At 36.3% G+C, this 27276-nt stretch overlaps 1 protein-coding gene across 3 annotated transcripts in view; it reads right to left on the bottom strand.

The window, feature by feature from the left end:
• TERF1 (telomeric repeat binding factor 1) overlaps positions 1–26653 on the bottom strand; it is a 43973-nt gene extending 17320 nt beyond the window's left edge. For 2 of the 3 annotated variants that reach the window (XM_020971028.2, XM_020971026.2), the window contains exons 1-6: positions 26337–26650; positions 17649–17744; positions 11022–11143; positions 9594–9680; positions 5383–5532; positions 560–645 (exon numbers count right to left, since the gene is read on the bottom strand). In XM_020971028.2, the coding sequence (XP_020826687.1) occupies positions 560–645; positions 5383–5532; positions 9594–9680; positions 11022–11143; positions 17649–17744; positions 26337–26562 (767 nt within the window). In that variant the 5' untranslated portion in view covers positions 26563–26650. Of the gene's footprint in view, positions 1–559; positions 646–5382; positions 5533–9593; positions 9681–11021; positions 11144–17648; positions 17745–26336 lie in introns of all 3 variants that reach the window. The other variant, XM_020971027.2, reaches the window with a different exon arrangement.
• Between the last annotated feature and the right edge of the window lie 623 nt (positions 26654–27276).

Genomic DNA, 27276 nt, shown 5'->3' on the forward strand with positions numbered 1-27276 from the left:
ATGTTGGTGAAGCAAGTCACATAAAGAGTAAAAGACAGCACGTGTAGTTTATTTTTTTAAGGTTATGGCAAAGAAGGTGAGGAAAGAAACAGGATAAGAACTTGATGGAGTAGCAAGATAAAAGAAAAGAGATTTTTTTTTGTTTTTGTTTTTAATGAGGATATCTGACAAGCTATATAGGAAAAAGCGAAAAATTCAGTGGAGAAGGAAGAGAATGAAGATGAATGAGAATGACTGAGAACAAAGAAGATAACACATCAATGTGGAAGTTGGTAAATTTGTTTAGAGTATAAAAGAACGCTTTCTGATGTGTCCTAAATTTTGGAAAGTATTACGTTGGCCTGGGGTTTGATGACTATAGAATCCAGTTCCCTTTTCAGAATGAAAACTCTCATCAAAGATAGACTTCTTACCCTAGCAAGCCGTCTTGCAGCAAATACATATTGTTGGTCAGAAGGAAAAATAGGTGAGTGCATAGAGGGTTGAAATAAATTCATCACTGTTTTTAATTTAACATAATTTCTGTATGATAAACATGTAAAATAATGAATTTACAAACCTATTTTCTGTTTCACTGCTTGAGCTTTCAACAAAAGGACCAAAAATTTCTTCATCTTTTTTGCTTTCCACTACTTTTAATGCTGCCTACAAAAAAATAAATTGGAAATATGTTAAAATCAAAGAACATTAAAAATAAATCTAATTTTTAAATTTAAGTCATAATGCTTACCTAAGTTTTAACAAATGAAATATCTTTTTTTCTTTTATAAATGCATTTATATTTTAAATATTTTTCCCTAACTACACATAAAAACAATTTTTAACAAACAAATGAAACTTCAAAAAAAGTTATGCTGAATTGAAGATTCAGAATCCTGTCTATTTCAGGTTCTGCCATGGTCCTTTGTTTCTTTAGTGCTTCATTTATATAGAATGAAACTCTGGGTCATCTTATAAATGTTGTAACATTTCAATCCTCCCAAAAGCCAACTAGAATGAGAGACTTCAGTTCTGTGCTTTTACCCATGTAATAATGACCTAGGAAACACTAGAGAAAGTAAAAGGGCAATTCAAGCCAACTTGTTGGTATATGTGTATTATGTACTACCTTCTGACTGAAACAGATCAACAAATTAACCACCAATTTACAGATGCAACATTACAAAGTTTGGATCAGCTTAGGTTAAGTTTACATGTAGTGACTCAGCAACAGATCTAATCTGCCATCTCTGGAGCAAAACAGAGAGGTTTATCACCATTAAACTAATAGGTAAAGAATTCTATCTCAGAGACCAGCCATGAAACATGCTGTCATAGCAAGCACATGTAGAAGCAAATGACAGAATTACAAAGAGGGAAATCTAGGTTTGATGCAAGAGGAAAAACTTTCTAACAATTACAACCATCCAAAAGTGAAATGGTCTGCCTCACAAGGTAGTGGGATATAAGAAATCCCAAAAGATTCATCATGAAAAATGCTATCTGCCTTCAGAGAAAGAATTGATGTCATCTGAATACAGACCAAAGCATACTTTTTCACTTCTTTTTGTTTGAATTTTCTTGCACAAAATGACTAATATGGAAAAGTTTTACATGATTGTGTAGGAATAATCTGTATCAGATTATCATCTGGGTGCATAAGGGAAGGAAAGAAGGGTAAGATAGAATTTAGAAATCAAAACTTTAAAAAGTCTTAAAAATTGCTTTTACAAATAATTGGGGAATATTTAATGAAATTAAAAAAAAAAGAGCTAGTGGATTGCCCTCTTTCACTGGAGGTCTTCAAGTAATGAGTATGTTGCACTATGGATTTTGAGAGTAGGGTATATGTTTGACCATATAGATGCTGAAGTCTCTTCCAAATCTGAATTTCAGAAAGTCAGGCCTAACATGGTAATGTGAAATTTAAAAGGGACAAAGAAAGGATGACTTGTTTGAATTAATGCAGATTAAAGTGAGCAGAACAATGTATATAGCAATAAATTTGTAAAGAAAAACAACTTTGAAAGACTTAAGAACTTTGACAAATACAACAGACAGCCAGAACTTGAAAGAGGGGTGATAATTTGTGGTGCATAACGAGAATACAATTTTTTGGACATGCAGATTTGCTTGGCTTGTTACAAGGACCGTATTTTTCTTTTCTGAGGGAGGAAGAGTTTAGAGTACAGGGGACCAAACTGAACCATTTAATAGTAATAATAACAATGATAGCTAGTGTTCAAATAGCACTTTAAGGCTTGCAAAATGCTTTGCAAATATCTTATTTTATGTTCACAACAACCCCAGGAGGTAAGTACTATTTATACTCATTTTACAGATGAGGAAACTTGAGGGAGACAGGTTAAGTAACTTTCCCAGGGTCACATAATGAGTGCTGAGTCCAAATCTGAACTTAGGTCTTCTTGACTTAGAGCTCTAGCCACTGTGTATTTCAGAGCAGAGAAGTTCAGAAGAAAAGGGACAAGTGGGAAAGCTTTGAAAGTAACATGAGGCAGCATGTTACAATATAAAGATTACTAATTCTGGAGTTAGAAGGCCTGGTTTCAAATTCTACCTCTGATAATTACTTTTAATGTCTCTGAAACCTTGCACAAGAAGCTTAAGCTCCTTGGGCATTTAGTTCCTCATCTGTAACACATGGGGCTTTGGAACAGATACGATGGCCTCTGAGGTCCTTTTCAGCTCTTGTACTATGATTGTTTCAATTTATTACATACCATTTTTTTTCTTAAAAAGCAAGATGTCCACAACAGTGAGTTATGGTTTCACATACAGTCTTCTTTTTCTGTTCTATTTTGTATGTAGAAATGCCAAAGATGAATGTGTGTGTCTCTGTGTGTGTGTGTGCACACACATGCATGTGTGTATATAAAACTCATAATTTAAAAAATAAAATTAAACAAAAAAATTCAGAAGGCATTTATAAATGTAAAGTGTTAAATGAGTTCAAAAAGTCAACTTCACAAGTACAAGACTGAGGAGTCATGGACTGATAGAATTTTTCTAGAAAAAAAATCTTGGGGTTATAGTGAACTAGAATAGAAGTTCAATACAAATCAACAGTGTGATATGGCAGTCAAGAATGTCAATCTGACAAACCACATTCCAAGAAAAAGAGTCAATCCAGGTATAAGGAGGTGATAGTAGTATTATTGTAGATTCTATCCCAGTCAGACAATATCTGGGGAATTGTGTTCAGTTCTGGGCCACAAATGTTCTACTTATTCCAAGAAGGCACTATGTGGTAGAATAAGTGGGAGTTGCAAAGATCCAAATAGAGTCTTCAAGTAAGGAAAACTTCTTAAAAAATTAGAGCTATTATTCTCAGCAATACTATGATCAAGATAATTCCAATGGACTCATGATGAAAAATGCTATCCACCTCCAGAGAAAGAACTAATGTAGTCTGAATGCAGATCAAAGCATGCTGTGTTTCACTTTCCGTATTTTTTAAATGCTTTTCCCCCCCTCTTTGGTATGCCTTCTTTCAACATGACTAATATGGCAATATGTTTTGCATGACTGAACAAGTATAACCTATATCAAATTGCTTAAAGAGGGTGGTGAGGGAGGAAGAGAGAAAATTCACAACTCAAACATTTTTTAAATGAACGTTAATAACTGTATTTACATGTAACTGGGGGAAATTTATTATTAAAAAAAGAAAGAATCAGCATTCTTCAGAGCCCACCCCCCCAACCCACCTCACCCCACCCCACCCCAAAATTAGAGCTATTACGGAGTAGTTGGTTCCTTGACATTGGAGGTCCTTAAACAAAAAGTTCTTTTTTAGGTTTGGATTGCACTGCCTGACCACTGAGGTCTCTTCCACACAAATTCTGTGAAAACTCAATATAGTTCTTAGTCTTGTGTTATCTCCTCTTTAATAGCAATAATAAAGGTATAATGGGGAAAAAGGGCAGAAGCTGCTGAGGATGTGTTTTTAGACTATCAAAATTAACTTAAATTATAAATGTGTGATCCTTGTCATAAACAATGAACTGGCATACTCTTTACTCTTTCAAGGACTCACATGTGATATTGATATTCATATGATAACGAAACCAAAAGACAAAAGGAAGTTACAGCTAGGTAGATCCTCTGGAGGAATCTATGAAGAACATGAACAATAATCACATAGTATGAGAAGGCACTGATAGATTACAACTGTGAATGTGGCCCTGAAGCAAACTTAACCTGTTTTCTTGAGTTACCACATTTTCCAGAACTACACAGGAGACTCAGAACGAGCCAATGACGAAATCCCTTTGAGCTGACATAATTTGCAACTCTCAATCCTAACAGAAGCCTCAGTGCACCTTTGAAGCTGAGTCAGCCATAACCCTGGCTCTAGCCAGTCTAGCCCAGACTGATAACTGTTTAGTTGGGACCCTTTCAGGTAAGCAGAGCATCCTATTTTCATGGTCTAGCAGTTCCCAAGGAGGAGGAAAGGCTGGGGCTCCTCCTGTTCCCTCTTGCTCTCTCCTTCCCACTGCTGTCCCTTTCTCCTCCCATTTGGGAGGGGATTAACACTTTCTCCTTCCATGCAAACCACCCAATTTCACTGTAACTCTTAAATACCCAAGGTTTTGTCTGCATTGCTGGCTTCATTTGTACTCTGTAATCAGGTGACCTACCATGCATGTTTTTCTGCTATCTCTTGTAATAAAGTAAGTTACTACTCAAATCTTTTGGAATCATGACTGCCGGTTGACATAATCTGTATTGATGGAAGGAATAACCACATTGATGAAATCACAGAACCTGTTAAGTACAGAACTATAAAATATATAATTTAAGGAGCTAGTCTTACTATGATATAGAATGGACGTAGCCATAGTGGTTAAGTATTAATAGACAACTCGCAACTTTGTGACTGCTCAATAATTTGATCTATAACCAATTAAACTACAATACTTTAGCTATGGCATTATAAATGCTGAATCTGTACGTGCATTCTAGCTTTGTAGAAGTGGTTATTAATTTCCTTACATGTGGTTTTTGGTAACCAAAAAGACAGCAGACCATTTTAAAGCACTATAAATATTGACTAAATCACAAAAGTCCTAATACGACACTTGTACATAAAACATTGTGAGGCATGGATAGAAAATATCTACATCCTCATTTGAAAGGCAAGGAGATTAAATAGCAATAATATTTATTCTGGCTAGAGTATAAAATGAATCAGTCAGTTATACCTGCCAGATTTTTCTTCTGTAATCCACTCTTGCTATTTTCATTTATCAAAATGTGAAAATTGGGTTTACAAATATCCACAAAGATCAGGATTTTAACTTTGTCCTTCTATTCTAACTAACTATTGATACAATTCAACAAAACAAGATTTAAAGAGTATCACTAAAACTTCATACATACCTTCATTAGAAAGCTTGATGATTTTTCAGTTAACACTTGATTAGCATAAATCTTCACTCTGTCTATCATGCATTTATAAGTGAAGCGTTGAAAAAAAGGATGGTACGGATCTTTCTTACCGATTATCATCAACAACTTCATTTTCAGAGGCTAAAGAAAAGATAATAGAAGAGTAGAAATTCACAAACTACACTAATTGCAATTTTTCAGAATAAAAATGTGTTATATGTACATATGTAGTTCAAGTTAAAAAAAAAATTTATTGGCCACGAATGTGAAAAGTATTGTACAACCTTATTAAATTTCCAGGTCAAAACAGGTTCAAAGGAGGATTATAAATATTAACACCAGTATAGACATTAAAATCACTTCACAATTTTTTACATTTAAATAAATAAGATTCATTCCCCAAAATGACATAACTTATCTTCTACTCCCTAAGTTTCCATTATAATTCTTTGGTCCATTCATCTCCATTTCTCTCTTCTTATATCTAGTCAAAATTAGCATACACTCTGTTCTGGTTCTGCTTTTTTGGTCTGCATATTTCACAAAATTCTTTCCTATATTTTATATGCTTCATACATTCAAACTTATTGCATTATGTTATTTCATTATGTTATTGTATCCCCAAAATAAGCCTTGACATTTTACTTACATTTTCTGTCTGGAACATTCCCACCAACTCCCCCCCATCCTCTCATTTGAGTCTACCTTAAATCACACTTCTTTGCTGAAGAATTCTTTGTTTGCCCTACTCTCAGTAATCTCTCCCTTCTTCTGAAGGACTATAGTACTTCTTGCTTGCACCTTGTACTATTAATATTTTCATAAGTCTAATCTTTTTAATTAAAGGATCATCTTTTAAAAGATCATTATACCTAACCCTTCATTTTATACATGAGGAAATGGATACCAAGAAAACTAAAGTAAGTTGCTTATGGTCATACAGTTATTCTGTGGTAGAGGCAGATTTTTAAACATCCAGGTCTTCTTACTCTAAATACAATGCACTTTGGGGGAGCACCATGCTGACTGTTAATCCTCTTCCATCAATTTAAGAATATGCCAGCTATGTTACATATAACCTTTAATAAATCCCACTCGGATGCCAGTGTTTTAAGTCAGACTCTGCTCCAGCTTTTTACAACTGCAACAGTACTGCTTACCACATTACCAACTACTTAAGAGAGAACATGCTGCTAAATGTAGGGCAATAACAATTCTCACCTTTCATTTCAACCTCTGAAATTACACTATTCAAACCCAGGATACCTGTGCTTGAAGATATATCAAGTTAGGGGAAGTTACTTCCTTCTAAGGCAGCACATCAACATTTTTGAATAGTTCTGGTTGCAATTAAGTTTTTCTTTTTATTGAGCCCAAATCTGCTTTTCTGCAATTCTACCCATTGTCCAGTAATTCTGACACCTGGGGCCAAGCAGGATAATAGCTAACCCATCACCATCTGAACATGTTACTTTCAAACTCTATCAACTACAGGCGTTCCTTGTTACCTAAAGGACCAAATCTAAAGCCCTTTGTTTGGCACAGAGGCAACAAGCTGGCACAATGGACGGAACACTGGGCCTAGAGCCAGATCCAAGTTAAAATCCAGAGTTAGACGTTTACTAGCTGTGTGACCCTGGGCCTCAAGTTACTTCAACTGTAAAAGGATAGTAATAATAATACTTACCTTCCAAGGTTGTTCAGAGAATCAAATGAGATATGTGTAAAGTGCCTAGCACAGAGCCCACGCACATAGTAGGCACTTCATTAATCCTTTTCTTTCTTCCAAAGCTCTTTACTAACTTCGCCTTGTTAACCTTTCCAATCTTCTTATACATTACTAATACTAAATTATCTCTGTGATCCAGACACACTGGCTGGCTCTCTTGTCCCCCATGCCTAGTAGAATGCTCTGCCTCCTTACCTTTGTCTCCTGGTTCCCCCTTCAAGACTGCTCAAATCCCACCTTCTGCAAGAGGCCTTTCCTGGGTCCCTTCAGCTTCGAAAGCCTTCTCTTATTAAGGCTACTTTCCATTTGTAGTGGAAAGGGCACTGGACCTGGGGTGGGGGTTCCCCCATGAGTTTAAATTTCACCAGACACATTTATTAGTTGTGTGACCCTGGCGAAGTCACTTAATCTCAATGTGCCTAAGTTTCTATATATGAAAAATAAGGGGTGGAATCTATGATTTCCCAAGGTCCCTCCAGCACTAAACCTCTGATCCTTTACTCTGGGTATTGTTGTTGCATCATTTTTTTTTCAGTTATGTCCGACTCTTTATAACTCCATTTGGGATTTTCTTGGCAAACATCCTAGAGTGCTGCCATTTCCTTTTTCAGCTTATTTTTCAGATGAGGAAACTGACACAAACAGAATTAAATGACTTCCCAGGGTCACACAGTTAATAAGTATCTGAAGCCAGGAAGAAATCTTCCTGATTCCAGGCCGGGCACTCTATTCAGTGTGCCACCTAGCTGCCCTCACTCTGCGTATATCTTGTACCTATTTATATAAACTGTCTTCCCCAACATGGGGGCCATCTCCACTCATCCTGATCTATATCTTGCCACTGGACCCAGATGACTCTGGAGGAAAAAGTAAGGCTGGTGACTTTGCACAGCCCTCCCTCACTTCAATACAATTCACTTGCAAGTGAATTGGTAAGTCACCTTCTTGTCATGGTCCTCTTCAAGAATGAAGGACAAACAACAACTTCCCCAATATAATGGAAAGTGCCTAGAGTAAAGGGAACTTTCTTTGCAAAACACTTAGTATGAATTGAATTATTAGCCTTCTTCACAAGGGGAAGCCTCAGGAATTAGACACAGGTCTTAGGACTTATAAATAGTGCTTTTGCCATTCTATCACAGTGCTTCTTTTCATAGAGAAGACTTCATTCATTAATATGAGTAACCAAATAGCTCTCTTTAAAAAACTTTGGGATGTTAATATTAAGTAAGTTATCTCTTATATACCTCTCTAAGATAAAGTATATCTTTAAGCAATTTTCTAATTTGTTTTCTTCATTCTGGGTATATAACCTCATATAAAATCTTAAAAGATCATCTGACTTATCGGCAAATATTTTCCAGCTCAAAAAAAAATTATCCACCAGATAGAGTATTTACAAGTGAATTTATAAGAAAATACTCTAAACAAGCTACATCAAGAATTAACATAAGAGTACTTAAATACTTAGAACTCTCATTCAGGTCTCCCCAAGCAATAAAGATTCTTTTTGTAGCGAACATGAACAGGAAACTAGGGGGCTGTCCCTCAATAAGAGAATGGATGAACAAATTATGGTATATGAATATAATTCATATTATTGAGCTAAAAGAATGAAAATGATTTTAAAGAAACCTGGGAACACTTGTATGAACTGTTGCTAAATGAAGTGAGAAAAATCAGGAGAACAATTTATACAATAATAAACATTGTAAAAAAGAAAATAAAAACCTTTGAAAGACTTAAGAATTCTATCAATGTAGTGAACAGCAACGATTCCAGAGAATGGAAGATGAAGCACCTTACTCATGCCTTTTGACAGAGGTGATGGACTCAAGATACAGAATTTATTTACATTTTTGGACAAAGTCAATGTAAAGATTTTTTTGCTTGACTATTCACATTTGTTGTTTCATTTTTGTTTTACTTTCAGTTTGGGTAGGGAAGTTGAGAAGGTGAGAAATGAAATGTTTGATAACTGGAAAAAGATAAGAGAAACCAAAGCACCCTGAACAAAAGAGAAATCAAAATCATAAAAGTTATGAATCAATTTAGATTAAGAAATCAGAGTTTTCAATGCAAATTTTAAAAACACAGAAAAGAAAATAAAAACAGAATACATGATGGATAAGCTGAAAGAATTCAAGTTCTTAAAACAAAAGATTTGAAAAGCAAAAATACCGAACTAGAGATATTGCAGAAGGAGGAAGGAAAAGTCAGCATCATTCAAAAAAAGATATAAATTCTATACTAGGCAAAGCATCTGACCCCAAATAAAGAGATTCAGATGTGCAAAGATAAGTTAACAATTCTAGGTATTCCAGAGGAATGTGATCAATTAGCAAAAACTGAACACAATGCAGCCCCAAAATTCAGAATCCAGACAACAGAGCTCCATCAATCACCAGGAAATCTAATAATTCAGATTCGATTGTATGTAGTACTTCAACATTAAACAACTTTACATAGTTACCTTATCATCCTCTGTGTCTCCAAATATCCTTTCAAACACTCCTTCTGCTTCTTTATAGCTTGCTTTCTCCATGCAAACTGCTATAGCCTAAAAACAATGTTAAAGATAGTCACAAACACATTGCTTAATTTTCTAAAAGTAATAAGATCTTTCCTAAGATGACATTTGAAAATTTGCACATTCTACATAATAGCTTTATAAAAATAATTAGTTAAGAAACAATTTTTTCTTTAATGATAAAACATCTGACTTGAGAATGCCTCAAAATTTTACTTTGGTTAAATGCCTATTTAATGAATGGTCAAATCACAACTCAACTCATGCTGAAAGAACCTTCTAGTTGGAACCTATCAAATTTACAATATTCAATACAAATAGTTATTTAGCTTCTCTTTGAAGACCTTCGGTAACATGAAATCTTTTAGTAAGTTTTTTCTTAGAATGAATTTAAATTTGCCTTCATATAGCTTTAACTCATTGGAACCCTTGTTCTGCTTATCTGGACCAGCAAAAACAAAATCCCTGATTGTTCCCCCATATTAAAGTCAATCTATTTTTATACATTTAGTATCATAACAGCATTTGAGAAAACTGTGGCATATGAGAGAAAATTCTCGTTAGGCAAACTAGAATCTTTAATAGAGATTCCACTTCTGAATATCATGTAAGCTATAGAGAAGAATTTCATTGTTTTGCGGCCAAAGCTGACTCTAGCGATGTAATGAGAATGCCACTACTTCACCATCACTGCCCTATTTTTTAAGATACAAAAATTATTTGCAAGGTTAACCTTTCCAGTAACAAAAAGCACTTTAAAAAAAGAAACAAAGGAAACTTTGCCATTCTGGGAGTTTTTAAGAAACTTTATTTCCTTTTTCCAGTTTAAGTCTTACTTCACTGTTCCTCATTCACAAATGGCACTTAGCAGTACTCCTCAAAATCACTGAAAAAAACTTTTTCGTTTTTGTTATATGTGTTAGAAGTGGGAAGCATTTGTATATGTGCTATAATTTACACTTGTATCCTATAATGATTTATCTTGGACTTACAGCCTTTCATATTTTATATCTAAAATTGTTATTACTTTGCATAATGACTTTTCCATTTTGGTGCAAACAATGAAGCATATTCTGTTTTCAGTATTTACTATAGCAAACTAAACTTGTTAGTAGGTTTTCCTCCTTTTTGCAGACTTGATGACCCAGATAATAAACTGTATATATTTTAAGGAAGAGTAAGCCATTTAAACTGTCTAGCCTTTGGCAGAGAGCTCTAAAGTTAAGTAAATTCCTAAAAGTTTTAATTATCTTATTTCCATTATGTTCGTGCCAATTTTTTTAATGGCACTTTTAAAAAAAGGATTCCAATAACATATCTATTTTCACTATATATGTAAAAAACACAGGGTATTAGGTACAATGTACAGACCTGAATTTCAAGTAAATAGTGGATTTGGTCATGAAGTATTTCTTTTTCCTTTCTAATTTTATTCCAGATCATCAAGGCCGATTCCAACGGAGTAAGTCGTGCATCACTTTCAAACTGCGCATCTTAAAAAACAAAGCAAAAGAACGTAAGTAATTTTGGAAGTTAAAAAGAAAACAAAAACAAATTTACTGTCACTAGCTTATTTAATATAACAATATAGTAATTCATTTGTTTTGACAAATTTCCATTTTAAAATCAAATTTTTAAATGGGAAAACCTATTTTACTTAATGAAAAGTTTTTGGAAATAGACTAGGTTAAGTAGTAATGAGTTAATTCGATACCAAAAGTTAATAAGTTTATTAAGTTAAAACTGATTTCAACAAACCTCAAAGGATGGTCTTAAAAACTTTTTGCTATACTGACAAAAATATTGTAGTGTTACATATCCTCTTATACTGTGTAATTCTGGCTTCCCTGAGGAGAGGAAGAAGAGAGAAAAATCTGAGCCAAATATAGAGAAAATTCTAAATGTGAATTGGAAGAGCTTGAGGATAATTCAAAGGAGAAAGAATGATATGAGAAAGGCCCAATCCTAAGAAAGAAAAGGATTAAATATTAAATGAGGAACTAAAAACAACCATAAGAGTAAAAGAAAAAGGTAAGATGGCAAAGGAATGCAGAAAAAGTAAGTAAAACAAATTACTAAACTGGTAAGCAAAACAGATTGGTAAAAAAAAAAGAACTTAGTTAATGAGAAAGGGTATGGCAGACAAGATAAATTTTAAGTGGCTTAGGAAGTGATGTGTAAAGACCCACAAACAGCACTCATAAACAAGGCTAACAATAACAATCACTCTGGAGAACAGGGAGAATACTAATAGTGACTTGTATCTGAGGTTGAGATGTTTATAATTCTGCCACAGTCAAGTCTTTGCTATATATTATTCAAGACTAGGCTCGCTGTCCTCCTAAAAGAAAAAGTGAAGATACTTCCACAAGACTAAACATAGTCATCAGGGACAGACAACCAAATGTACCTTGGAGGAAAAAAAAATGTAAGTGGAGATCAATGTGAGACTCAAATGAGATAACATATTTGTAAATCTCAGAGTGCTATATAAATATTGTGGTTATGCATTAATATTGCAGGATATTTATCTGCCTGTTTTTCCTGGGGTGATATTTTCTGGGCTTTCAGAGGTTAATAAGGAAGAGTAAGAGCGACTTACTTCTTACTCTGCCATCTTGGCTCCTGGAAGCAGAAGTCCCTATGTATTAATACTGAAATAAAGAGAGGTAGCTAGGCAGGGCAGTGGATAGAGCATTGGCCCTGGAGTCAGGAGGACCTGAGTTCAAATCCAATCCCAAATACTTACTAGCTGTGTGACCCTGGGCGAGTCATCTAATCCCAAATGCATCCAAAAAAAGAAAGAAAAAGGGAAGATTAACTTCCTTCCCAGTTAAGTCCATATACTTTTTGAAATCTATCCTTTGGGAATCTATGGTTCTCAGGTTAAATATGGGGGAAAAAAAGATCTAAAGTTAAAGAGGGGAAATTACCTTTTGTCAAGTTGAAGAATGGAAGAATATCACAGAGGAAGAAGGGTGGGACAGCTTATCCTTCAAAGAATGAGAAGCTAGCCACCCAGAAGCTATCCAGAAGAGAACAGCAATTATTTGCCAACCTCAAAACTGAAAAGTTTGTAGCTCCCCCAGGGCACATACCCATATAATAGGCAACCTCTAAATAGTTATCAAAATGGATTACTATTCCCCATTTTTGGCAATCTGCATGTGTATAAATAACAATGCCAGAAGAGATCTAGAAAGTATTAGAGAAACTTTACACAACTGGACAAAATAACAAAATTCATTTGAAGAAACAAAAGAACTAACACAAAACAAAAAGAGTAGGAGTGTAGCAGGAATAACACTTCCAGACTTCAAACTATTATAAAGCAGCAACTAGAACTATTTGATACTTTCAAGATTTTATATATAAATATATAAAATACGTGACTTAGAAAGACAGATCAATGGAACAGATTAGACAAGGAAGAATCAGAAATAACAGAACTCAGTAGGGTTCAATAAACCCTAAATATAACATACTTAAGAAAAATGAAAATTGAAACGTATCTGAACCTTTATCTTACACACAGCAAATTTACAAAGATAATGAAAGTGGGGAATCAAATTAACTTTGGAGGGGTTATAAAAGAGCAGGGATACTAATAACATGACTGGTGGAGATGTGAATTGGATCAACCATTCTGGAATGCAATTTGGAAGTAAAGAGAGTAAATAAATACCCATACCCTCTCAAAAGGTATCTCTAGGTCAACCCTAAAGATTCCATTTCTAGGAGGTTTATACCCCAAGGAGATAAGTGGCAAAAAGAAAAGGACCCATATATACACCTAGATATATGCAGAAGCATTTTTTTTTTTGGTACGAGTAAAGAAAGGCAAAGAAAGTACTTGCCTATCAATTGGGTGACACTGAAATAAATTCTGGAACACCAATATAAAAGATTATAAAAGACCTGGATACAGATTTTCTTTGAATGGATACAAAGCAAAGTAAGCAAGCCCTCAGAAAACAGTATGCGCATTCATTACAACAACACAGAATTAAGGAACAAATCAATCAAAGCTGAATATCTGGGACACAGCTAGGTGGACAGCAGATAGAGTGCCTACGTGGAGTCAGAAGACTGGAGTTCAAATACTGCCTCAAATACTTACTAGCTGTGTGACTGTGGGCAAATTATTAAGCCTTTCAAGCTTAGTTTCTTCAACTACATATAAATGGCACCTACATCTCAGATTGGTTGTGACAATCAAATATAAAGTGCTTTGGAAACCTTAGAGTGATATAGATTGTCCTTCTGTATTATTATTGAAATAAAGATGTAACTCCCCAATTAATTTCACATATTCCCTGAAATCTACCCACAAACCCCTTTGGGGTCTATGGCTCTCAGGTTAAGAACCTTTAACATAGAAGCTTTGCGTATCAGGAAAACAGTCAAAATGAGCATGTTTGTCTCATAAATAAACAGGAGGAGAAATGAAGGCTTGGATTGCCTTCAGGTAACTGCCAAACTCTTTTAATGATCTCAAGTTTTTCCCAGAAAAAAGTCCACTTCCTTAATCTCAACATCCTACAGCTGTTGTTGTATGACTACAAGACGTAGCACACTAGTCTTTGAAGTACTGAGAATGACCACCACAGAGAGGGCAAAGGAAAGATACATGGCAGGTGTGAATAGGCTTCAACATGTGAGGAAGTTCAAAAGAACAAGAGTAAAAGATAATCGTCAAAACTACTCGGTACTGGTTAAGAAAAAGAGCAGTGGATCAGTGGAATAGGTTAGGTACACAAGACGCAGTAGTCAATGACTGTAGTAATCTACTGTTTGATAAACCTAAAGACTCAGCTTCTGGGATAAGAACTCATTATTTAACAAACACTATTGGGGAAACTGGAAAATAGTATGGCAGAAACTATGCATAGACCAACATCTTACACCATATATCTAGATAAGATCAAAATGGGTATATGATTTAGACATAAAGGGTGAGACTATGAGCAAATTAGGAGAGCAAAGAATAGTTTACCTGTCAGATTTATGGAGAATGGAAGAATTTATGACCAAATAAGAGATAGAGAATATTATGAAATGCAAAACATATCATTTTGATTACATTAAATTGCAAAGTTTTTGCACAAACAAAGCCAATGCAACCGAGATCAGAAGGGAAGCAGAAAGATGGGAAACAATTTTTACAGCCAGTGTTCTGATAAAGGCCTCATTTCTAAAATACGTAGAGAACTGAATGAAATTTGTAAGAATACAAGTCATTCCCCAATTGATAAATGGTCAAAGGATATGAATAAGCAGTTTTCAAATGAAGAAATTAAACCTATCTATAGTTATATGAAAAAATGCTGTAAATCACTATTGATTAGAGAAATGCAAATTAAAACAACTCTGAGGTACCACATTACACCTATTAGATTGGCTAACATGACAAAACAGAAAAATGATAAATGTTGGAAAAGACGTGGGAAAACTGGAACACTGTTAGTGGAGTTGTGAACTGATCCAGCCATTCTGGAGAGCAATTTGGAACTATGCTCAATAAAACTGTGCCTACCCTTTGACCCAGCAATACCACGCCTAGCTCTATATTCCCAAGAGATCATAAAAATGGGGAAAGGACTCGAAAATAGTTATAACAACTCTTTTTGTGGTGGCCAAGAACTAGAAATTGAAGGGATGCCCATCAATTGGGGAATGGCTAAATAAGCTGTGGTATATGAATGTAATGGAATACTATTGTTCCATAAGAGATGATGAGCAGAAAAAACCTGGAAAAACTTACATGAACTGATGCTGAGTGAAATGAGCAGAACCAGGAGAGCAATGTACATAGTAACAGCAACATTGTGTGATGACGAACTTTGACAGACTTAACTCTTCTCAGCAACACAAGGATCTGAGACAATTCCAAAAGACTCGTGATCGAAAATGTTATCTACAACCAGAGAAAGAACTATGGAGTCTGAATGCAGATTGAGGCATACCATTTTCTCTCTTTGTTTCTTCTTTCTTGTGGTTTTTCCCTTTGGTTCTAATTCTTCTTTACAACTTGACTAATGTGAAAATGTTTTTAAAAAAGGAGTAAAAGATATAACAAAAATGTTCTAAGGGAAATGTATTATAGGAAAAGATATGGCGAAGATAAAAAATGACAGAAATACTGCCTGAGATGCTCCCCAAAATATTAGGAAGAAGTAAGGAACTCCTTCAGATTGTAAAGTCAGTCTTGTGGTGATCTTAATCTCCAAGAACAGGTAAATATTTTGTGTAATCCTGGAGGGAACACTGAAATCAATGTTATCAATCATATCTGAGTATTTGGGTTGACTAAGAAATTGATGTAGATACACAGGGAACTCACTAACAAATTCAAATTTCAAAGAGGCACAGACATACTTTGAAATGATAGGTAAACATAGGATAATTCCTGTTAAGAGAATAAAGCTAGGTGTGCTAAAGTGCAGAATGTACTTACAATGGCTAATAAGGCAGAGGATAACATAAAGGGCTTTGCAGCTATGCTGTAAGAAAGTATATCCAAGAAGGAAGAAGACTGCTTATTTCTGTTTCAGCTGCTGAAGAGAATGCCCTTTGCATTAGAAAGGACAGAACAAATAGGGAACAAATAGACAGAACAAACAAGTAGGAGCTGAGTGGCTAGATAATTAGGGACAAAAGAACCCAGTTGAATTGAATATACAAATATTGAAGGAACTGACTGATGTTATTGGGGTTACCTATTTACTGTCATTTATCTTCTGTGAATTGTGGCATCTAAAAGAGGTAATAAAGATTGAAGAAAGGTAAAAGACCTGGTTTTCAGAAATACATAAAACAGAGCCTACAAAGTACAGAAAGGTGAGCTAGACTTTAATTCCTGGTAAAATTCTAGACTTTTATTAGAGGGATACTGACATTTGATTCCTACCTTTCTAACCTGGCTTGGGAAAATCAACAGCAACTGCATTACAAAAATACTTTGTTGACAAATTAAATGTTCAGTGTCCCAGGATTCCTCAAGTTAAAGAATACTGTGTTGTGAGTAAAGTTTGAGAGTGACTCTAACCAGTCATTATTTGATTCCACAGACAACTAACAGAAAATGACATCAGTAAACAATGTGTTTTAACAGGCAATTTCATTTTTTGTGATTTTCAATGTTTGTTATTTAGTACCTTCCAATTCTCTTCCTGAGAAAAATATTCAATATGTATTGAAGTGAGGTTTCGTAGTAAGCTCCAAGTCCCTGTTGGGTCACATTTTTGTTGTAAACTATAGTTACCAACATAATTTCCTAACTTTCTCCTCTGCCCCTTTTTCAAAGTTACCAAATATCCAGGACATGGTGCAGGGGGGTGTGTGTGTGTGTGTGTGTGTGTGTGTGTGTGTGTGTGTGTGTGTGTGTGTGTGTGTGTGTGTGTGTGCATGCATGCATGCACATGGCACACTCTAGAGCACTTAGTTTGAAAGATCTTATCATACTCTTCGTTGAATGTGTTCTTCATCCTCCTCAACGTTCTTTAAGAACTCTGGCTACTGCCTTTATGTAAAATATTGTGGTACATGTGAAAATTTTGAACTATGCAATGAAAAGAATGCTTTTTAAAAAGCTATATTTTCATAGCAAATAATCAGAAATTATAAAATGAAGAACTATATTACTATGGTAACATAGATATAAATATTAAGAACATATTAGGAAAATATCAATTTTATCAATTAACTGAATAGACATTAAGTTTAAAGTGCTAAATGTTTCATAGCAGTCTATGAAGAGGAAAGTCACAGGACTTGAATCAGGAAGAAACACCAAAAAATTTATGATCTTATATTGTTTGATACACCCTGTAAATTCTAAGAAAGGTATTTGTGAAATGACTAGTATGATGTCAAGCATACATTGACAAAATCATTTTTCAAAAGATGACAGCTTCTATTTGGTTGTTATTCCAACTGACATAACTTTCAAGAGACATGTCATAAGTATTTATATAAAGGACTGAAAAACTTACTTACCTAGTGTTTTTCCTTCCACGATTCTTGTTAAAAACTGACACACATATATAGTTCTTAGATGATGTGCTGTTAGTCTGGATAGTCCATGAATAATAGCTGAAACAAAACATGAATTAGATTAAAACAAGAAAAGTGATCCAGCAGTGTCACTATGTGGCTAGTTAAAACAACAACAACAGATACAAGCATTTAAAAAAAACCAGAAATCAGAAATATTTTTTCTATCCATTTGTACAGATAATATAATTAGGGCAAGGTTGGAATAGCACATTAACGCTTTCAATATACAACTTAAATCCAGTTACAATTTGACAAGTATATATTTCATAAAGTATGATTATAATTACGTTTACAGATAGCTGCTATTTTGATGAAATTTTCTTTGGATGAAATATTCTTGATGAAAAGTAGTCTTACATAAATGTATAAAACCAGTATAGAACTCTTCAATATCTACCCTCCAATTCCTTGGTCCCTTGTTCTATAACCACTCATCTTTTGCCAACCTCCAATTTTGAATTACCTCCACCATCAGCCTTCTCTACCACCAAAGAAAGTCTTACCTAATCTCACTGGGACTTCACTACAGCAAGGAAGTCTTTTTAACTCCTCAATTGATTCTAACCTACTTTACTATATCTATTCCAAAGCTTCAACCACCTCAAACCTCCTAGGTTTCCAACTCTTCTCTCTACTCTCAGCTATGCAACTTTGCTGCATACTTTACTGGGGGAAAAAAAAAAGAACACCATTACCCATGAATCTCCTCTTCTTCTCTGCGTCTTATATGATCTAGTTGACATTATCTTCCATTCTCTCCTTCACTGGTCTGATTATGAGGTAGTCCTTACCAACCCACATTGCCCCCTATATATGTCCTTGATCCACATTCTTCTATAGATTCCCCCCACAATCATTCCTTCTCTAATCTTCAGTCTCCCCAAGTACTGGTTCCCAAACGTCTCCTACCCAGAAAAAACCCCTACCAGAACCCTACTATATATCTATACAAGCTATCACTTTTATCTCTCTCCTCTGTTACAGACTCCTAGAAAAAGCTGTCTATGCCCATTGCCTCCATTTCTCCTCTTAATTCTCAGCCCTTTGAGATCTGACTTCTCATCTCATTAAACAAAAACTGCTCTCAAAAGTTACCAATGAACTTAACTGCCAAAATCAATGGCTCATCCCTCAATCCTTATCTTTACTGGCTTCTTGCTATTACTGGAACAGAATAAACCACCCTCCAATTCAGAGCATTTTTACTGGCTGTCCCCATGCCCAGAACATTCTCCCACCATATCTCCAACTTTCAGCTTACATTTGGCTTCCTCCAAGTCTCAGCTAACATTCCACCTTCTGCAAGAAACCTATCTCAATCCTCTACCTTAAGAGGACTTCCTATCAGACTACCCTGAATTTATCCTGTATATATACAGACTATATTATTTACAAGTAGTTATTTGCACATTGTCTCCCTATTGGGCTGTGAGCTTTTTGAGAGCAAGGATTGTTTTTTGCCTTTCTTTATATTCAGGCATTCAGCACAGTGCCTGACACATGATAGTCGCTTAATATAAATGCTCACTTGCCACCTTCTATATAGCATTTGACAATATTGACCTCTCCTCTCTAGGTTTTTATACTATTGCTCCCTCTTGGATCTTATCTTGCCACTGTAAGGGCTCAGCCACTAATTTTGGGTTTATCATAAGGCTATTCTGGGCCTCCTCTTCTTTCTATACTGTCATTTGGTGGCCTCATTAGCTCCCTCTGGATTAACTATCATCCCTATGCTATGACTTCTAACTTTATATAGTAATGCATCACCTACTTATCTTAGACATGTCACCCAAACAGACCTCAACCCTTTTCCAAAAAATCCAGTCTTCTTTGGAAGTCCCCTATTTGTTAAGGTCATGTCCTTCCAGTCATACAGGATCATAACCCTGGCATTATCCTTTACCCTCCTGCCCCTGGCCTCCCAGCATATCTAACGAATTTTTGCTTCCAAAACTGATTTTATATTTATCCCATTCTCTCTACTCAAAAACCACATTAGTTGACATATACCTCGGACAATATTTCTTCTTTTTCTCCTTCAAGTGACTTACCCCAACCCCCAAGTGCTTATCACCATATTCCCTACAGTCACCTTACTTCTCTAGTTCTAGATTCTCTCACAAATAGGTTTGGTAATTTGAACTTCTCAGAGCATATTGCAGTCATGTGTCCCATCCCTCCAGGTCTTAGGTATGTTACTACTGAAATCAAATCCATTTCCTTGTATTAAGTTATTTTGCTTTATTATCTAAGCTTTATCACACTTCTGTATCAACTGCACAGAGGGGTTTTATTGCTGGCCCCTTTCTTGGATTTTGTCTCATTAATTACATATCTACAACTATTCTTCCTCCTGTATTAGACATGTTAGCTATTCTTTATGACATCTAGTTTGGTAGAGATCTGTAAGGCAGCTTTCTCCCTCATCTCTTAACCGGATTTTTAAGATTCCAAGGACATTTTTTTTTCGACTAGGCCTTATTAGCCTGTCTTATTTTTGGATGATCATTCATAGCTTCATTCAAGATGATCCAAATCTTGTTCTTAAACAGCATTGTCTAAACCAGCTGTTATCTTTCTTTCCAACACCTCTGCTTTGAATCAACAGTGATGACCACCTTTTGTATGCCTAAGTTCTTTGATTTCTTGCTTAGGACACCTTAAACCTTAGGAATCTTTTCTAGGCTCCTCCTGGAAGTATCATTTGTTCTCATATCAATCATGAAAGTGTATAGTGATCATTACATTTGACGAATTTCAGGAAGCGTTTTGTCAAGTTCCAGATATTTGGCCCGAGGAAGGGAGACCTCTTAAATATTAGTATCACGTTGACAAGCCGTAGGTTATATGTATATAAAACAGTGATGCATAGGGGCAGCTAGGTGGGGCACTGGATAGAGCACCAGCTCTGAAGTCAGGAGAACCTGAGTTCAAATTGGGCCTCAGACCAAACACTTGACACTTACTAGCTGTGTGACCCTGGGCAAGTCACTTAACCCCAATTGCCTTAAAAAAAAAAACAAACAAACCAGTGATAATACGTATGTCAAAATAAGTGCTTCATATAGTTGTTGCCACAGTTCAGTTGGGCAAATGTCTTTCATGTAGGTGAGACATGGACACATAGGCTGGCAAGGGCAGGGAAGGTTATTATAGTGTAGAAAAAGAACAGGTGCAGAAGAAGGAATGAAGATGAAATGTTCAAAAGAAAGTAAGAATAATTTGGTAAGTAGATTTAACACAGGGGTATAACTAGAAAGCTAAACGGTGCAGTACATAGAGCACCAGGCCCAGACGCAGAAAGATTTGAGTTCAAATCCAGCCTCAGAAACTTACTAGCTGAAAGACCTAGGGCAAGTCATTTAACTTCTGACTGCCTCTGTTTCCTCTACTGTAAAATTGGGATAATAATAGCACCTACCTCCTATGGTTGTTCTGAGAATTATAGTAATAATAGGTAACATTTATATAGTTATCTCTTCCACATTAAGGGGCATAAGGGCATAGCAGCACCCTAGCAACCTGGAAAGTCCATGTAAAATTTTTTGGCCCTCCCTTCCTATCAGAGAAGTCGTTTGAATTATTAAGGTGTTAAAAGATCAAATATGTTGATATTATACAATGTTAAACATATATTTCATGCATTTCTGAGTTTCTAAACTTTTTCTGTGTCTTCTACTAGCCTCTGCAACTTCAGAAAAACTCCCAAAAAATTCCCATTTAATTTCTTATGCTAACCTGCAATATATTGAAATGTGGAAGGGATAACTGTAAGTAGTGCTTACTCTGTGCCAGATACTGTGCTAAGTGCTTTACAATTAGTATCTCATTTGATCTTCTTAACAACCCCAAGAGGTAAGTGCTATTATTATCCCTATTTTACATAAGGAAACTGAGGCAGACAGAGGTTAAGTGACTTGCCCAAGGCCACAGAGCTAGGACATGTCTAAGACCAGACTTGCACTTAGTTCTTCTTGACTCTAGGTACAGAGCTCTATCTACTAGACCACCTAGCTGTGCACAAATGAGATACTAATTGTAAAGCTCTTAGCACGGTACCTGGCATACGTTAAGCTCTGTATAAATGTTGTTGTTGTCATTAAAAGCTTGAGAGGTATGATGGAAAAAGATTGCCAAAAAATGTATATACACCTTTCTTTGTGCAAAAGAACACCATTACATGTTCTGAGATATAAAGATACCAGTAAAATATAAAATTTTTAAGGGCAACTGCTATATTTTGTTTTGTCTTTCTATGCCTTGCAATTTTTGGGATCCTTATTTGGGATTTCATCCAAATCCAAAATTTCCTCCTTACCTATAAATGCACTTTGGTGACTTATCTGGGCACTAAGAAGACTACACGGCTTGCTCAAGCTCACAGCCAGTATGTGTTAGAGCCAGTATTTTAATCTAGGTCTCAACTCCTAGATCAGGCTTCTCTGCCTTGCATATAGAAGCCTAACAAATGCTTTAATCGAATTGACATTAAGGAAGATTAATTTGTCAGCAGTGTGCAGAATGGAAAAGGGAGTATAAATGTTCATAAATAACTGTAATAATCTAGTTGTGTAATAGCAAAGAGCGTGGATTAAATGTTGCAAAAAAAAAAAAAAGGAAAAAAGATGTGGCTGGCCACAAATTAATTCCTTTTTTGGTCTAGGACCACTGATTTCATTGGTATAGGGAATTCCCTCATGAAGAAAATCCCCTCTCTATCAATAAAGATGATTATTCTACAAATTACAGTCTAAACATAGTTGCCTGGAGAACAGAAAGTTTAAGTGACTTGTCCATAATAACAAAGCCACTATGTGTCAGAGCTAGAACTTGGAAGGTAGGTCGTCCAAACCAGACCTCTATTCCACATTGCCACCCACAGCTTAATAAGTAATTTTTTTAATAAACTAAAATTTAATGGAATAGAAATGAATCAATAATGAAAGGGTTTCTTATGCTAATAAAACAAACAATTACAAAAGCAAATTAAAACTTAATTATATTGAAGTCTATCTGAAGTCATTTATTCTCACCTAATTCTACTGAAGCATTAACTACTGAAACAGAATGTTTACTATATGTGTAAAAAAATAACCAAATTACTAGGTTGTTAGGAAAAAATTAAAGTGCTGAAGGTTCTCACAAGAACAAAAGAACCTATCAAAGAATAGAGAAAAGGGCATGCAAGCTGGAAAAAAAACTGAACATCAGATGGATATCTACCCCCTCAGAATGAGATTAACAAAGAAGTAAGGGCAGATGATAGAGGATAATTTAAGAATATGACACAATTTCATAAAAAGAGTGAATGTCAAAAGTACTTAAAGCTCAGAACGGGCTGAGAGGTGTCAAAAAGCTAAGGGCAATGAAAAGGATTTTTAAATATGGAGGAAAGAAGAACTGAAGAAAGTAAACCTTGAGTTGGATATGAGAATGATAAGAGAGAATGCAGTTACTCAAATTTTTATTTTGTTATGTTTTCTCTGCCAAGAAGAAGTGACTTTCACACTGGAAATGAAGGAACAAAAATGGCTAAGAAAAGTATACACATAATAAGGATCCAGTTGTCCTTGATGAATTTAAATCAACTGGCTCAGACAAACGACATTTTGGGGAAAGAACTGGTAGATGTGATTGCTGAGCCATAGTCGGTGACTAGCAGAGTGACTAACACAATGTAAAAGCAGAATAAATGCTTGTTCAATGTACGAAGTGGAGAAGGGGTACATGTTATTTGTATATTCAGAGTCCACAAAGTACAAGCCAGTTAGCTTGACTTCAATTCCTGGAAAATTCCAGAATGGATCATTAAGGTGATCATCAATGATAATCTTGAAAAGGAAGCAACAATTACTAAAGTGGCTTCATAAAGGACAGACCAATCTAATTTTTTTTTTGGACAGGGTATTATTAAACTGGCAGATCAGAGAAATGTACTACCATTTAAGAAAATTTTCTTGATGGAAAGATGTGGTAATACAGTTAGATGGGTTTGAAATTGGTTGAATGGCAAAAAAAAAGTCATTAATGAAGAAGCAGCAATGATTCAGTGAAACAGTAACGAATTTATACTTAGGGGAATTCAGTTCAAATTCTACCTCTGCCCCTAAATACTTATATGACCTTGGGCAAAAGTTCACTTTCTGTGGCCCTTGGAATGTCCTCACCTGTAAAATGAGAGGGTTGGTCTAGATGGTTTCTCAGGTCCTTCTTAGCTTTAAATCAACGATCCTAACAAATGTCAATGTTAATTTGGTAAAAGGTCTCCCAGGGATATAACACTTTTAGCAATGATTTGGATAAAGTTATAAAGAAAACACATGCTAATAAAATTTTGCAGATGACAAAGTTGAAAGGCTTTGTCACACTGCAAGACAGATAGAAAGATCCAAGATTCTGAAAAGCTAGAGCAGAGATTCTTAATTTTATTTGGGTTAGGGATTACTCAAAACAGTGTCCCTAAATATGTAAAATAAAATGCATTAAGATTACAAAGGAAACGACATATACTAAAACACAATTATCAAAAATTTTTTAAAAAATCTCTGATATAGGTTAAGAAAGCCTAGACTAGAGCACTTGACCAAAATCCATGAAAATGAAATCTAATAGGGATACATATGAAATCTTATACTTGGGTGCAAAAAACAAAACAAAACAATTTCAAACATGGAATGGTATTGGCAGAGGGGTGACCTGGGGTGGAGGGACAAGGTGATTATGGGCAAGCCACTTACCTCTCTCAATGCCCCTAGACAACTCTCTAAGATTAAGTGACAAAGACTGCAAGTGCAGGACAAATACAAATTATTCACATTATGTAAAATCTGAAGCTGACTAGATTTTATAAGTAGAAATGACTTTTAAAAAGATGCATGTGCATTTGCTTTGCGACTGTACCCCAAAGAACATCAAACCTTTCAATCTGACTTGTAGCTAAAACCTCCTATGTGTGCTTGTTGTCTTCCCCCACTACAATGTGAGCACAGAGCCTACAACAGGGTAAGAAGAGCTTAATACCCCTTCCTGCCTTTCCAGTTTTCTTACACCTCCTTGCCCTCCACATACTCTTAAAATTTTGTTGTTCCCCAAATAAGACCCACTGTTGCCCTACTTGCTACATTTCACTGGCTATACCCAACGCCTGGAATTATTTCCATCTTCCCCTGACTGGCCTCTCCACCCTACTCTGGCTCTAAGACAAAATTCCCCTTAGTCTTTCACGATTTCCAATAACAACAACAATAATAATAGCTAACACTTACCACCACCTTCCTGGCACCTGGTGCCTTCCCTCTGTTAAGTTATGGCCAATTTATCTTGCATATACAAGCACATGTACATTGGGGTATGTGTGTATGTATGTACTTTTGTATATATTTATTTGCATGCTGTAAGCCACTAGGACTGGTTTTTTTTGAAGGGGATGACAGTACCTTAATGCTAGTACCTTCCCTTTGTTAAATTCTCTCCAACTTATATTACATACATACATAACACACATTTATCTTCCACATACAGAGGCAGTTTGTACATATTTGTTTGCATGTTGTCTTCTCCATTAGACTGTGAGCCACTAGAAGGTGAGGATTTTTTGGGGGGGGGAGTGTTATTATCCCCTTAATAGTAGTGCCTTCTATTTGTTAAATTCCCTCTAATTTATATTACATATATACATTTATCTTGCACATGTATGTACTTATTTAATTGCATGTTGTCTCTCCCATTAGACACTAGAAGACTTTTTTATGGGAGGAGGTTTAGGGTGTCATTCCCTTAACAGTAATGCCTTTCCTCTGTGAAGTTATCTGCAATTTATCTTGCATACACAGATATACCTTTGTACATTTTTTTTTGCATGTAGTCTCCCTCATTAGACTGTGAGCTACTGGTAAGTACTGTGTTTTTTTTTTTGGGGGGGGTGTCATTCCCTTAATGCTAGTGCCTCCCCTTTGTTAAATTCCCTCCAATTTCTATTACAGATATATGTTTTATCTTGCACAAATATGTCCATATTTAATTGCATGTTGTCTTCCCCATTAGACTGTGAGCCACTAGAAACAAGGATTTATTTTGTTTTTGGAGCGTCTTTATATGCGCAGGATTTAGCACAGTGCCCTGTACACAGCAGGCGCTTAATAAATGCTTGCAGATTTGACAGGGAGGGTCTTTTCTGTTAGTAACATCCTCATAGAACTACATGGTACATAGCACATACACAGTACTACCTAGTACATACATAGCACAACATACCTAAGTACTTAACGGTACTTAAGGGCACCTTCGAAAGCCCTAGACCAAGACAAAAGACAACAGCGCAGTCTTTCTCTACAGAGACCCGGGGAAGCAGGGGCCGCGGACACCGAAGGGGTCAGCCACCCACCAAACCCCTACGGTCCGACCCCCACCCCGGAAACTGGAGCAGGGAGCGGACTGAGCGGGAATGAATGAAGCCACAGCATCCTTCCCGCCCCGCCCCCGGGCCCCGCCCGCACTGCGGCAAAACCCGGAGCTAGCCTGAGGACACCAATGCAAGGCAAGCAGGTGCCCAGCCCGGCGCCCCTGGTCCCGGCCCCGGGGGGGAACCTCCTGGGTTCTTTCCCCGCCCGCCCCGGCCCCTCTCACCCTCCGCAATGTTGCGGTTGCGCTTGAATTCTTCGATGTCGTCTTCGCAGAAGGCCTGGCAGAGGTTGAGACAGAAGAAATCCAGCATCCATCCGCAGGCCAGCGAGTCGGCCGCCGGATCTACGGTGTAGGGCACGGGCTCGTCTTCCTCCTCTTCCTCGCAAGGGATGAACTGCCGTTTCATGGCCTGGATGTATGCCCGTTCCCGCGACGGCTTCGGCGCCATGGCTTCGCCCTCCACTTCCCCGCAGCCCAGGAGCCCTTCCGTCCTGGCCTCTCTCCGCAGCGATCTGGAAAGAGGCTGAGGGGAAGCGAACAGGTCGACGGGAGAAAGGGCCGCCCACCTCCTTTTATAGGCACCTTCCGCCCTCTGAGCGAGTTTCCATGACCAATCAGAACCCGGAGGCAGATGAGGCGTGGGTTCTGATTGGCTGAAGGTTGCTTCAGTCATTCTGACGCGCATGCGACCTGCCTTCTCTGCAGCAAACGAAAAATTGATCACTTTCTGCATCAGTTTGGTTCTTTGAACTGTCTAGAAAAGATGACATAATGCCAGAATAACAACAACAACAACACCCGAGAATTATGTATTGAAAACAGAGATACTTGCTGCCTCCAGTGCTTTATTGTTATTTCTTTGCCTCAGGTTGTAGAGAAAACATTGGTCTGGAGTGTAATGACTTTGCTAATAATTGACTGTAAACATCTTGAGCCAGGAGACAACCTTTCAGGGCTGGATGGATGGAAGGTTCGGGCACATCTTTGTTCTCCTAACTCCAGGATCTTATTTTAAAAGTGTACAAATAAAACACTATCACTATTCCCCGGTAACATTTTATTATCCAAATATTTACCACAAGGTAGCTACACAATTACAAGAACAATGACATTCTTACAAGTGGCCACAATTTTGTTCCAGGACATCACTAGATAAAGGATC

The sequence above is a fragment of the Phascolarctos cinereus genome, unplaced genomic scaffold, assembly GCF_003287225.1.
Source record: "Phascolarctos cinereus isolate Bilbo 61053 unplaced genomic scaffold, phaCin_HiC Scaffold_4;HRSCAF=312, whole genome shotgun sequence".
In the NCBI taxonomy this organism is placed as follows: domain Eukaryota; kingdom Metazoa; phylum Chordata; class Mammalia; order Diprotodontia; family Phascolarctidae; genus Phascolarctos; species Phascolarctos cinereus.